The sequence below is a fragment of the Frankliniella occidentalis genome, unplaced genomic scaffold (genome assembly GCF_000697945.3).
Source record: "Frankliniella occidentalis isolate FOCC.00 unplaced genomic scaffold, Focc_3.1 Scaffold28, whole genome shotgun sequence".
NCBI lineage: Eukaryota > Metazoa > Arthropoda > Insecta > Thysanoptera > Thripidae > Frankliniella > Frankliniella occidentalis.
The window spans coordinates 1,249,626-1,263,430 of record NW_026267158.1 but is presented as its reverse complement, the minus strand read 5'-3'; the positions used below and the strand labels follow the sequence as shown (position 1 = coordinate 1,263,430).

The 13,805-nt window shown below is 38.5% G+C and overlaps 1 protein-coding gene across 16 annotated transcripts in view; it reads left to right on the top strand.

The window, feature by feature from the left end:
- LOC113202824 (uncharacterized) overlaps nt 1-13,805 on the top strand; it is a 60,046-nt gene that overhangs the window by 41,987 nt on the left and 4,254 nt on the right. For 4 of the 16 annotated variants that reach the window (XM_052265535.1, XM_052265537.1, XM_052265536.1 and 1 more), the window contains 19 exons: nt 12-233; nt 1,204-1,410; nt 2,021-2,185; nt 2,286-2,386; nt 2,502-2,680; nt 2,949-3,284; nt 3,408-3,572; nt 3,927-4,100; nt 4,911-5,006; nt 5,112-5,234; nt 5,398-5,556; nt 5,649-5,877; nt 5,973-6,237; nt 6,351-6,412; nt 6,492-6,574; nt 6,713-7,045; nt 8,263-8,302; nt 8,674-8,816; nt 11,877-12,356. In XM_052265535.1, coding sequence (XP_052121495.1) covers nt 34-233; nt 1,204-1,410; nt 2,021-2,185; nt 2,286-2,386; nt 2,502-2,680; nt 2,949-3,284; nt 3,408-3,572; nt 3,927-4,100; nt 4,911-5,006; nt 5,112-5,234; nt 5,398-5,556; nt 5,649-5,877; nt 5,973-6,237; nt 6,351-6,412; nt 6,492-6,574; nt 6,713-7,045; nt 8,263-8,302; nt 8,674-8,816; nt 11,877-12,356 — 3,540 coding nt within the window. In that variant the 5' untranslated portion in view covers nt 12-33. The remainder of the gene's footprint in view (nt 1-11; nt 234-1,203; nt 1,411-2,020; nt 2,186-2,285; nt 2,387-2,501; nt 2,681-2,948; nt 3,285-3,407; nt 3,573-3,926; nt 4,101-4,910; nt 5,007-5,111; nt 5,235-5,397; nt 5,557-5,648; nt 5,878-5,972; nt 6,238-6,350; nt 6,413-6,491; nt 6,575-6,712; nt 7,046-8,262; nt 8,303-8,673; nt 8,817-11,876; nt 12,357-13,805) is intronic. The other 12 variants (XM_052265539.1, XM_052265541.1, XM_052265544.1 and 9 more) reach the window with 12 other exon arrangements.

Sequence of the window (13,805 nt, the reverse complement as noted above, 5' to 3'; positions counted from 1 at the left end):
TTTTTTTTCAGATTGATTCGTTCGCGATGAAAGATGACGAGTGTGGCCGGCCCCCAGTTGGACAGCTTGGCCTCCAGCGAGCGCATCACGGAACTGTTCCCCAAGTGCCGTCCGAGGGACAGCCTCAGTCTAAGCCTCAATGTGGCAACCAGTCGCCTCAATGAGCACAACAAGATCGGCCTGATGGACAGCAAGAAGGGACAGGGGCTGGGTCAGACTCGGGACAGCGAGAGGTACGAGAGATTTTCTTGTGTTGATTATGGATTGTGAGAGTACTGAACCAGTTCCCTATAAGATCATTCCTAAGAAATCTTTCACTTAAAAAAAAAAAAGGATCCACAAATTTGTGTGACTTTTTAAGTGTACATATATACCTCAGCTAAAAATTTGCCCCTCTTTAATTAAACCCTGCCATATGGGAGGGCCGCATTGATCGGGTCAATTTTCTGTTAGTTTATAGACTCGTTAATTGAGTGCGAAGTGCGCATGTCAGACAATATACTAATTTGAATGATCTGTGATGTTTGCCCAATATATATCCACAAGTAGTTACTGCTGACATTTTGTTGTTTCCCTCTACTGTTTTTTTTTCCTAATTTCCTTGGGTCTCTACTAGTTTTTAGTACCCTTGCTCCCGCTTGTGCATGTGAACAAGAAGTTTAGTTGTTTTTTTATAACCATTGCTATCATCCTGCTTGAGTGAGCTAAAATAATTGTATTTTTACGGTTTAGTCAAAAATTAACTTTTCCTCTAGTTTTACTCTGCTTTGTGTATGAAATGTTTTCAATTTATGTACTGAAATGCACTAGCTCCCTCACATACACCACCTAAATAGGATAACATGAAAGGTTGGAGTTTGGGTTTGATGTTGTGCTCATCTCTTGATGTTTACTCCTTCTGGTGTCTGTTTCATCTATCCATGTCGTAGATAAACGGCAGCGCTTTTTTGATGTTTCTTCTTTCCCTCTATCTCCGCCGAATCTGCCACGTCTTTCAAATCTTGGTGGAACCTTTATACAGTGCATGTTACCTGCATGCCCCATGCCGCCCCCTTTCACTTCTATTTCTTTTCTTAAACTAAACCTGTAGACCTCTGCTCTCGTCCCGTAACTTTTGCCTATTAGACTCTAGACATAGGATTCGAAAGAACAATATGAGTATGACTAGTCACTTAGGGTCTTGAATTCTCCTGTGGTCAACAGGCTGGATTGCGATGAAGAGGCGGATGACGCAAGTGCCAGTGCTGTAGACTCATCGGACGACGAGAGCAATGATAGTGATGGCCCGGGCCCAGCAGCTAGCCTGCCCCAGGCACAGGCTCAGGGCCAGGCTCAGTCCCCGCTGGGCCAGGCTAGCCATGAGAACCATGGCGAGGGAAGCTCAAGCGCCTACAAACTGCGGGACTCCAGGTGATAAAGAATGACCATCATTACCTTTGGGGACTTTCATGTTTCATCCCCCCTCCTCTTCCTTTGTACACGTTCATAGTGGTGCAGTTACAAGAATGGGAAAAGTCATTGTTACCAACAACCACCATTTCTAAGATTGCTGTAGGACTGGGAAAATTGTCGTTGTTGATTAAAGTGCAGAAATAAGTAGGGATTGAAGGAAATTTAATTAGGTTAGCTATAGACAAAATAGCTAATGCAATAAGCGCACAGACTGTGCATCACTGCATTGTAGTTCATTTCCAATAAACATATTTTTAGAGGCACTAGCAGTTGTAATACTCAAATCGTTTGAATAAATTACTGTATAAGGTTCCCTCCGAGACATTAGTTGATAAAATCCTGTGTGCAAAGAAGTTCTCAAGTTTTAATCTGTAATGTGTTGTTAAGACTTTTTTGATTATTACTTTTGGTTAAAAACATTGGCAGCCAGGTATAGATTATAAATCTTTCCTACAGAACATAAAATGATTTAGTGTAGTGGATCTCATTTATTTCATATGCAATACAACATTTGCAATTTCAGTCTTACTAGAATACATTTTAACATTGTTTCTTATCTTGTTTTCAGAATTATTGAAATAGCTGGAGGAAGGGAAGTATTTTGCCAGAGTCGGAGCAAGCCTGGTCGCAAGGGACGCCATGTTCGTGAATCTCGAGAGCGAGATGACTCCAATTCTAGCAAGACCATTAAGACTGAAACTTCAGAAAGGAGAGTGTGGGAACTACGATCAAGGTCAGTTTTTGTTTTGTGTTAAATCAAATATTTCTTTGAAGCTACTTTTATAGTAAAAAATGTATTTTCAATGTATCTTACTTTTTGTTTTCACTTCCAGATGTGGAGAGGCTAAAAGACAAAGAAATTCTAGAGATGTTACCGACATGTTTTCCTCTGATTCTAGAGGAAGGCATCGTGGGGGCATTCCATCTCGTAAGTGTGAGTGACATTCCTTTCTATTAATTTTTTAGAAACCTAAAAAATCTTGATATTGTATGCATCATTTGGAAATCTCTACAAATTTAATGTTTCATATGAATTTAACCTTTTCCAGTAAGTGGTAATGCATCTTACGAGCCAGTTCCAACAACGGCTCCAACCCTAAATATGGGAGGTGGAGAGGTCGTTGTTTTTGATGATATTGGCGAAAATTGGCGAGGGAATGATTCTTCTTCCGCTGCTTCCACACCTAGTCCACCAGGACATCATAGAGCACCTTCTCATTACTTTAAGGTGACCTGTCAATTTCTTCCTTGAAATGCATTGCTGCTCCTCTCTGTGAGCTTATAGGCAGAATGAGGCAGTTTCCTTTTGCTCACTCTCTTTCAAGTTCTACCTCTCTTGAAATATACTTGTAGACAATTACTTAATAAGATTCTATTTATCTGTATTTCAAGATTCCTATTTTTTTCTCATATCTGTTTTACCTGTAGTATGAAGTCCCATTCTCTATACTGCTTTCCAGTGAGTAGTGTGTAGATGCTTTGCTTGGTATCTGCAGGTGTCAACATCGGTATCTGATGCTGAAAATGACTCTCTCTCGCCTGACCGCGAGGATGGACCTGATGAATCAGATGACATTCCAAGTAGCCGAAATGTGCTTCCAAGCAGTCTCTCTGGTAGCCATCTTGCTGGAAATCGTTCAGCAGCTAGTCGAAAAGGCTCTCGAATCATTGGTGGTCTCCCCATAGCAGACTACGAGGGTTCACCAAAACGCTATGGTCCTCGCCAAGGAGAATCAGGAGGCTCGCATGGACCATCTCATCCAACTTTACCTTCTGCTCACAGTCTCCTCAGCTCCCCTTCCCTTCTCACACCTCGTCCTGGCTTTCCTCAGGTATAAAAGCTTGCCTGCGCACCCTTGCTTGTGGCCAAAGCAGTTCTTTCCTTTTCTACCATTACTTAGAAACTTTTATTATGTCAGTTCATCTATTACACCTGATATTTTGTGTTTTAACAGAGGGTCCTACCAGATTGTAATTTATCACCACCAACAAGCACTGCAAGTACAACCAACTCAACCTTTGATTACTTGTATGAATTTTCGGAAACAAGGAAAGTCCTAGAAGAATTTTTCAAACCTTCCTCAGACATTCCGAACAATGAAGATAATTCCCATTTTCAGGTAAAGTAATATTTAAACTTCTGTGCGCACTCCCAAAGTGTTGTTTACTTCAGTACATCAGTGAGATTCAGACATTATTCTATATCAATCTTTTGTGGGAAAAGCAATACACAATTCTAAAATTATATTCTTTTTGAATATTTGCCCACATCTAAAGTGGATTTCTATATTTCTACTGTAGTTATGTGTTGATCTTATAGTGGTTATTTTGATATTCAAATCAATGTGGTCAGTTCTATCAATTTTTTGGCCCTTGCTCAGTAGTTTTGTTCAGTGTTGTGTTAATGTCAGATGGCTAAGTTAGTTTATGATCACAGTGACTTCTTTTTGCATACAACATACTATTCTTAACAGGAGCTAGAGTACGAATTACGGAGACAGTCAGGACAGAATGCATCATCTTGCAATTCTGGGTCTGGAAGTGCTTATGTGGGTTTGAGATTAGCTAAAGCAGTTCCAGAGCATAGTGGAACGGAATCACCTCATAATGATGTTCCAAGCACTACCAACGACCTCATTTCCTTACAGGTACAGCTCTTGAGGCATTAGCTTGGTGCCTGATTGGAAGTTTGCTTTTCTTTTGTTAGCAAGTAATAAGTTATCTTTTTGTATGTTTTCAGTCAGTATTCCTTAATTCCCCCTTTTCTCAAAATTTTAGTTGCTTCCTGCATTTTTCTATAGCAGAACACAGTAATACAGTCTGTGAAAAATTATCTAAATTGTTATATTTATTCACAAATGTTTAAAAAATGCACAAAAGATGTAATGTATCTTTAGGTAAAAATTGCTTTCAAGCTTTTACTGTAGTTATTAAAGAAAGAAAACAATTGGACCAATATATGATATGTGCATTGTACATCAGTGTTAGTGCTCCGCTCAGTGCTCTAATATTTTTCCATATGCATGAGGAACCTGAATGCAGCATGTTTTCAATTTTAAAATTGCATTTGCATTTTATCTGTTCACCCTATTTTACTTTTCACTGTAGACAATTTCAGCTCACATTCAACTCACTTTGTTTAGTATAATTACTTGAGCAAGAGGTTCATTTTATGTTTGTGTGTATAAATATATAGAATATTGTAACATTTTAGAATGAAGCCTTAGATGTTGGTGAATTCAAAACCCTTTTGTATGCTTTCTACCAAAAATATCTCCCTTGTGACTAGGGTTTCACGATTTTCACTTTGCTTTTACATTTATGTATTGTTTTTTTCATGGTGTAATTGAATTCAGTCAAAAACTTCTCATAAATTTAATAATAGATACTGTATAGATAAGGACAAAGTAGGGCTCTCCCACTTTTCAGTAACTGGTTGTGATGTGGTCACTTTGCAGGAACAGCCAGAAAATGAGCAGGAGAACAACCTAATGGAACTTTCGACTGGAAGTGGCTCAACAGAGGATCTGGGAGACACTGAAGTTGGTCTTCAGGTAAGAACTGAGTGACATCAATGGGAAGCGGAAATGACAAAGACATTTTGTCATCTACTGAACTGCTTTTAATCAAATGCCATGGTGTTGGTTTCGCTTCCATAGGTCGGTCACAGCCGAAATTTCACTCTTTCACCAGAAACAACAGACTGTGATTCTAACTGTGGTGACTTGGATAGTGAAGTTTCCTTACTTCTCACTGATGGGGACACTCCTGGGATTGCTACTGTGCGTGTCAAAGTATTCTGCATGTAGTCTGTTCGTGTGTGTGTGTGTGCGTGTGCGTGTGCGCGTGCGCGGGTGCGCGTGCGCGTGTGTACGTGTGTGCGTGTGCGTGCAATTTGTAACACTGACGCTTTGGTGGTGTTTCTACATGTGGTGGTTGTTTCAGGGCTTAACTGGAGGTCTAGGCAGTGGACTGTCAAGTGGTCTAGGGGACATAGGGTCTGGCTTACCTGTTGATGCAATGCGCTTGTACTCTAGCATGCCTGTTCTAGAAGATGGTCTTTCATCTGGTCATGCTAGTGATACAGACAACAATAATCCCACTGTGAGGGTTGCAGCTTTATTCCAATTATTATTACTATTATTATTTTACCTCTATTTCCACAACTGTGTTTTTATCATGTGTGTGTTCTACAGGTCATGTTGATGAAACGGCAAATTACTGAAATAGAGAGAGAACTTGGACAGCGGTCAGGACGATCAAAACTAGATGATAGATCAGAACATTCAGAACCCCTGGATCACTTGACTGGGCATATGAATTCAAGTTCTACTAATAATACAAATACAAATAGTGTGTCTACCAGAGACAGAGATCGAGACAGTTCTTACCCAGATCCTGAATTAGAAGCTTTGGACCCTTTAGGTAAACTGACTTTTCATTTTGCAACTCTTCTGATCTCTTTCCCTTTTCTTTTGGTACATTTGTTGGCATTTCTTATCCAGTAAAACTTCTTTCAGCCCAATGGTGTGCAGCTGGTGGCTCTCAGAATACACCACCTCCACCTGCTCCTGCGCCTCATCGTAACCAAGCAGGAAGTACCCCTGACAATGTCTCTCAGAGCTTGCCATGCCGCAGCTCAGTTTCGTCAGTGAATTCCGGAGAAGGTGTTGAAGAAGTCATTAAGGACATTAGATTAGCTATTCAAAGAGCCAAGACTTTGCCTGTCAAATCTGTTGAAAGTGAGCCTCCACAGCCAACAGCCAGCCCAATTTGGGTACCAAGGTAATGAACTTAAAATGAAACTAAAAGAACACAGCATTGATATGAAGTGTTGAGTTGTATTTAAGACTGGGCTTGTCTATAACTTCCTCAATTAAAATTTTGATATTCTACAGAAGAAGAAACTGTGATAACTTACGGAACTCAACTTTGAGTGGTGATGAACATGCAGATGATGGTGAGTTATTGTCATATGGAAGGGATTTTGATTCTACCACAAGATGGAAATGAAACTTATTCTGTAACATTCTTACTAGATGAAGCAGACACCGACCTTGAAACAGATCGATTGCTTGGTCAACTTCGAACGGATGACATTGGTTTTTATGAACCACAAACGGTGAGCATACACTTTTACGTCATACTAAAGTAATCCATGAGTTTGAAAACTCTGTTTCTCTTTGGCTCACTGTGTTTTCTTCTTCAATCCCCATTGTATTCATTCATTCTTTCTTCTGTGCTCCTATTTGCCTTGCAGAAAGGGTGGCGGAAATCTACCAAATCTCGAACCGTTATGCCTTCTTCCCAGTCCTCCTCCTCACTTTCAAAAAATGGTGGATGCTCAGCAACCACCCCTCTTTTAGCACAATCTAAGATATCCTCTCCTCCACACCCATCACTTTCTGTGGCAGCACTTCTGTCACCAACCGTTGACCTCTCTACTCAGCCTTGTGTCCCCACATCAAATTCCATTTCTTCTAATGCAAATTCAAATGATATTGCAACTTCCTCTAATGAACTAACATCCCCAGATAAGACTCCCTCACCCAGGAGTGCTGCGGAGGCCAATGCTGTGGGCAAGAACAAAAAGGTGTGGCCTGTTTTGTGTGACCTTGCATGCGATTTCTTGAATGCACTCTTCTCTTGGCCTCTATTCTTTTTTTAATTGATTCATTCACTAACCATATTACAGTATGTGAGGCATTTGAAGCTGACCAACTCTGTGATGTGAATTTTGATCTCTCATCGTTTGCCTTGCATGTATTTTATTATCAACTCAATTCTTAGCATGTGACGTACAGTTCTGACCTGTGGTCTGTCAAGCTGACAGAAAATTTTACTTCAAAGTTGATTTTTATGTGTGAAAAATCTACTTTTTGTATATTTTCAAGTGTAGTTACTGGTAATTATGTTGTAGGATTTTTAAGTGGAAAAATTTATTGTCATGAAATTCTTTTCTAAGTACAATGAGCGGGTAAATGTTTTGTTAATGGAAAGTTATGTTCTAATCTCTGCTAATGTATCTAAAAATTTTGCTCCCTTCTCATGCTGCCAGCTCCACTGGCGGTTCGGTTCAGTTCTGCGTCCAGGCCGTCAGAGGCCTTGTGTGAGACCTTCAGTTTGCCCCTTTGCTCGACCTAGTGTCTTGAGCAGGCCAATCATGACGAGGTCTTTTGTGAGTCCTCTTTCGCGCCCCATCCAAGGTTCTTTGTACAGACAAAGACTAAGAAGCTCTGCTACATATTGTCAATTATGTTCCGAAGTAAGCAGAGAGAGAGAGAGTATTACCTAAATAGCATTGAAATTTTCCTTTGAGTATACCTGCTTACTTGATTCCCATATTATAGAATAGAATCCTATACTATGAGCTCTCGCAGACATCAATATCATAAAACTTTTGTATAGGTTTTTGAAAGTGAACCACTTTAGCAGTCAAGTGAGGTGATTTCTGCAAAATAACCTTTAAAAAACCTATTTTTATGGTAGATGTAAATACCCAGTTCAGACATCTGTTGTTCTATCTAGATATCTATTCTATCTCTCAATTGAATTCCCCCCTCTATTTACCATAGTTATTGTTTATCATTGTTACGATGTACATCTCAGAATGTAGATGCCTCCCCCTCTTGTTTTGTTTTTAATTTCTCATTGCATTTACAATGCATGCTTTTGCTTTTTTTACACAAAGTAACTGTGCAGTTTTTGACAAATTCTGTTGTGTGTTTATTATACTGTATTTTGTAGTATTTTGAGAGATTTTACGTTGCTTGTTGAAGGAGTACTAATTTTTTTTTCCCTTTGGTGCAGGACAAGGAAACTGGAAAGAAGAAAGGAAGAAACAAAGAGGGTAAGTCAATAGCTTTTGTAGATCTTCATAAGCTGAAGAAACGGAATCTATTAGCATGTCTTGTTCCAATTCCTATACCTTGATTTCTTCTTACCAATTTATTTGTGTCACATTTATTTTATCTTCCTCTCCAAAAAAAATTTCACATTCAAACTAACTCTAAGATGGTACAGGGATGGTTTGATGCATGCAGAATAATGGCTTTGGTTTAATGCTTCTATTTTTGTGTCCTTTTCTTTCTTCCTTGCTCTCTACTTATTGGATAACTATTGTGTAAGTACTAGGTAGTTTGTGATAATGAACACTCCGTTCATTGTTGTATCACTGCAGTAGAGTTTGAAGTCAACTTTTTTTTTTTTTTATCTATCCAGATGGTCGTTGGGATCCTGCAGTATTGATTGAAGGAGTATTATTTCGGGCAAGATATCTAGGTTCCACACAACTTGTCTGTGAGGGGCAACCTACCAAAACAACTCGCATGATGCAAGCAGAAGAAGCAGTATCAAGAATTAAGGTAAATTATTAATCTTTTCCATTATAAAGTTGGTAATCCTATAACCATACCTCTACCATTGATTTCAGACCTTTAAAAGTGCATGTCAATTAGTTCTATGTTGGTTTGTCCTTTTTCAAAACAGGCAGTCTCTGTTTTTTAATTCCTTTCTTTCTACCAATTAGTATATTGCAGTACGTATAAGCTTAGAGTTTGGAATAATCTGTCCATAGTGAAAAGATTTTAAGGGTTTGAGCTGTCAATCTTATGGTTTATTAGTAAATATTACTTACAGCAATGTTGGCTACGGTTTTTTATCTTTGTGGAAAGTGTAGCAGTAATTAGGGTTGTTGGATTGAGTGAATATGACAATCCTGAATACTGTCACTCTTCTGAAACGTTGCTTAAATCGATAAGTACCATCCTACTGTTGGCCAGGTTAAACGAGATACTATTGTGAGCTGAAAAGTTTTTGGTCAGTTCTACAGTTCTATGATTTACTAGCCCAACCCTTGATTTCTTATTCATACCTCTTCTGTATTCAGAAGATTGCACTGAGTCTAACATATCATACTGTACTGTACTAAATTCCACATTTAACCCTCAATGTTTTACCCTACAAGTTAAAGTACTAGTACTTTCAAATACTGTGGCAGCACAGCTGTTAGCAGATGAAATGAAAATCAAAGCATATACAGTTTGATTGGCAGATTTCCTGTTTCTGGTTTTAACTATTTCATCTTTGCTTCTATTTCTATATTGCATGATTGCATGGTGGCATAGTGGCTTACAATATTAAACATACCTTCCAATTTACAACCCCCCCCCCAAAAAAAAAAAAAAAAAAAAAAAAAAAAAAAAAAAAAATGGTACCTTGATTCAAACAAATAGTCAAAAGTTTTCTTGCTCTTTGTTGTATCTAACATGCTGTGAAAAGCTGCATCCTGGTAGGGTTACTTGGTGGGGTTATTTGGGTCGCTTGTTGAGATGTGGTTTGAGAAGGAAACTATCGGACTCAGACATTACAATGTAATTGTATAATTTCTGCTTGTACGACATCACGCCATTTCCATCTCATACCTTAGTTGCCAACACCCTAATTGAGCCAAGCAACCCTAGCAACCTTCATATCTGTACACAACTCTAGACCAAGTGCTGTTCTTCATGTCATTTTCACCAAAAACTTCATAGTGATATTTGTATTTGTATTTCCTAGTTACACCGCTGGGATCCATGTAGAATAGAGCACACTGTTTTCTTTTCACCATCATGTTTCTCATATTTCTTATTATTTTCATAAAGGAAGCCACCCTGTTTAATTCTTATCAAAGATCATCCTATTTATTCTTCCGTATGTAATTATTAATGGATTACTTAAGATTCTCCCAGCCTCAGCTGACTGAGCACTTATTTGGTTTCACGTGGTTCTTTCTACCACTTAATCAGCTAACTGACATTAAAAATACAGCCTCTTGAATGAAAGCGTTTCGTTTTTGTTGCTGTTTATGTCTGCTTTGTAAAATTTAGTGAGAAATTTAATTTGACTGAAAACATTTTATCTACTCTCAAATCCAGCCTTAACAACAACAAAGTGTTTGTTTCAGTACATAAAACTTAACTTTGATTTTATTTATTTTTTATTGTTTTCTAGAAAGTAAAAGAGAATCTATTTTCACACCCCTCTTCCCCCCCCCCTTTTTTTTTTTTTGTTAAATCTGTTAGTATTTTCTTCACTGTTGTGTTTATGTGCCCACCTTAAGAGAGATCTATGCCAACAGCAGCTTTTTTATGAATCTGTAAACACGAATCTATTATTTGATTTTTAAATGTTTTTTTTCAAAGTCTCTTCTTTGCTCTTGCTGTGCAATTTGCCCGCCACTTACCCACCAAACACTGCCAGAGTGTGATTTTATGCACTGAAATGTGTCAATGCTGTGAATAATTTATGTAGTCGTCCAACTCACATTTCCCAGCAAAAAACCATGTTTATAAACATTTCATGTTTGCATGTGTTCCTAGTCTTAAGGTTAACTCAATATTTCTTCCCTGTATTGTGATTCAAGTGACGTGTGTTTATGGAGTGAAATTTACATATTTTAGTGCAGGTTGTGTCCAGTTGTAATTTTCTGTGAAGTTAGTCAAGCCCTTGTCTGGGAGGAAAGAACTCTTCTTTAGTATTCTATAGCTAGAAATCTAACTTTTGGTGAGAGTATTCACTTTGAACCTCTAAAGAAAATAGGCAAAATCATATTCCATCTAGCCTTGGGGCTGCAAATAAAATGTAAGAAATTTGTTGGTAGTGTACATATTCAAAGCTTCATTACATGACAAACACAAACTTTTATTTATACTTGAAAATACATGAAAACTGCTTCTGCTTGCTTGTATTAATTTTATGATTGTTAATTCTATTACTAAAGTTCTATAGAAAGCTGTTAATCAGTTCAACTGCAGTAATAACAATGACAGCTGTTGTTATGTAGTAATACAGATTTTATCTATTTTAAGAGCCACAGAAGAGATCACTTTGTGATAATTAAATTCTGCTTTGTTTTAATTTGCCTCTTTTTGTACATTAAAAAAGAAAAATTGTTACTGTATGTAAACTCCACAGCTGATAATCACTGCAAGAAAATGAAAACAAAGAAAGAAGTAAGATGCACTAACACAAATTTTGTATAATACTCTTAGTTGATAGGTACTAGGCACAAACACCATATAGTATTTATGCACCTTTACTCATGAACACGGACGGTATTTTTTTGTATCACAATATTGTCAATGAGTTAAGCCTATCAACTTCTCATGAGGAATAAAATAATTGTGATTGTGCATGTAAACAAGCACCATCTCATGTGATGTGCACGCTCTCTTGGTAACTTTGGCTTTGTAAATCACACAAACTGGCAATGTGCCACCCGTTAAATCTAAATTTGATCTAAATTTATTTTAATGTAAAGTTTATCAGTTATCCCTCGCCTATTGGCGAGCGGCATGATGCAAGACTTGAGTCTCCCTTCGCTCCGTCCCTTCCCCTCGCCAGGAGGCTGATGAGGTGGTGGTGCTCCTATCGGATCGCAGGGCCAGCAAGGTGAGGTGCTGTTCGACGGCCCTCAGGTCGCTCCGAGGAGAGGGCAGGGCGGGGCTGTGGGTACCCAGGGCCACGAGCTGGTACCCGCCCCCGGCCTGCACGTTGCCCATGGGCCCCACGCCCCGCTCTCCTTGCCGTTGGCGCCCCTCCTGAGGCCGGGACCATCTGGACCCTGCCCGGGACCGGGACCAGCAGCCTCCGGGCCTCTTCCTCCCACCTACTGCGACGTGGACGACCAGCTCTCGCTGCTGGAGGCCGGACAGTGGTCGGGACACCCCCATGGGGGCCTGAGGGTGGTTCCCAGCAACCCACATGTGGACCGGCTGGGCGCCGATGTGCCCCTCCCCGCAGGCACCATATTTCGTCTTATCTTCCTCGGCTCTGTGGAAGTCGAAGAAGAAGGAAACGGTCGAAAACGTCGCAGGAGACTCAAGAAAACCATGGTGGAGGAAGCAGTCACCAAAATCAAGGTTTGTGGACTAAGTGTTCACAATCCAGTTAGGCCACGTGAATGGTTGTGTTTTCGATCACCTTTTTTTATTTTTGTGTTTCACTTAGGTTTGTTTTATTTTAATTGTATAGCTGCTACATCACATTTGACATTTTAAGTCTTTAAGTGGATTTTATTTTGTGACAACTGTCATACAAAATTAAATCTTCTTTATTTGCAAGAGTATTTCTTGCTTGTAAGGTCCTGGCAGTGTTTTGATGTGAGTTAATGGTAATGGTGGAGCCCCCAGAAGTTGTGTCTTTGACCTACATACCTGCTTAACATGTCTCATGATCAGGCCTTGATACGGGTGCACCACATCCTGATGTAAAGAAAATATTAGTGATACAACAAAATGTTTGATGTGTACACTACCTACTTTTTAAATTTCTTCTCAATACATACTTAGTTCTAAATAGTTAACATTGGAATCAGTACATTTTTTGTAAACATGTAGATTAGGGAAACTTTTGGCTTTTGCTTTTGGGGAAATAATGTTTTTTTTCCAGCATGGTCTTACTTGAATTTATTTAAGTTTAATAGATCCTGAAACCCTTTCATGACCAAACCATCCAATTCACTTCATACAATTTATTATTATTCATCACATTATACAAGCTGTAAGGTGTTCTATCTTGTGCTTTCTCTTTAAAATGCATGTCATTAACTTTTTTCATTTGGTTATATTTCGACTGCTCTGAGCAACAAACCTGCATCTACAAATTGTGTTGTCATAACCTTTCACCTCTTAAGCATTGGTAGGTAAGATACCACAGTTTATGATACAGTATTGTTGCTTGGAACTGTCAATTTTTTTAAACTGTGCCTCTTGGTTCTTCTTTTGCCCTTTCTTAAACACATCTCTCTATAATGCTCATAACTATTCTATTTCTGAGCCACAGCTTTTCATGTGCTGCTTATTCCTATCAAAATCAAATTGTTATCACTGCAACAAAAATTATCATTTCATAATCTGTAAAATCTAATACACGCTGCTTCATACTGGTAACAGCTCAGATTCTAATGATCATCAGCTTTTGTTTGCTTCTTAATGTAAACTTTAGAATATTCTCACAACACTTGCTCCTGAAGTCCATTTGCCTTTCATTTGGAAGTTGTGTTTGGTATAATTTTTGATCTCTTGAAAAGTGTTCATAATGTTTTGTTTGTTTTTTCAAAAATAAGTATTTTTTATTTTTTTTGAAACCTATGTGTCAACCATATTGTTTTGTGTTACAAATACTGAATTAACCCGCTGTTTGTTTCTCTTTTCTGGCTGCTATCTGCTCCTGTAGGCTTTGGTAAGTCTGCGTATCTTTGCAATATTCAAAGCTTCATTACATGACAAACACAAACTTTTATTTATACTTGAAAATACATGAAAACTGCTTCTGCTTGCTTGTATTAATTTTATGATTGTTAATTCTAT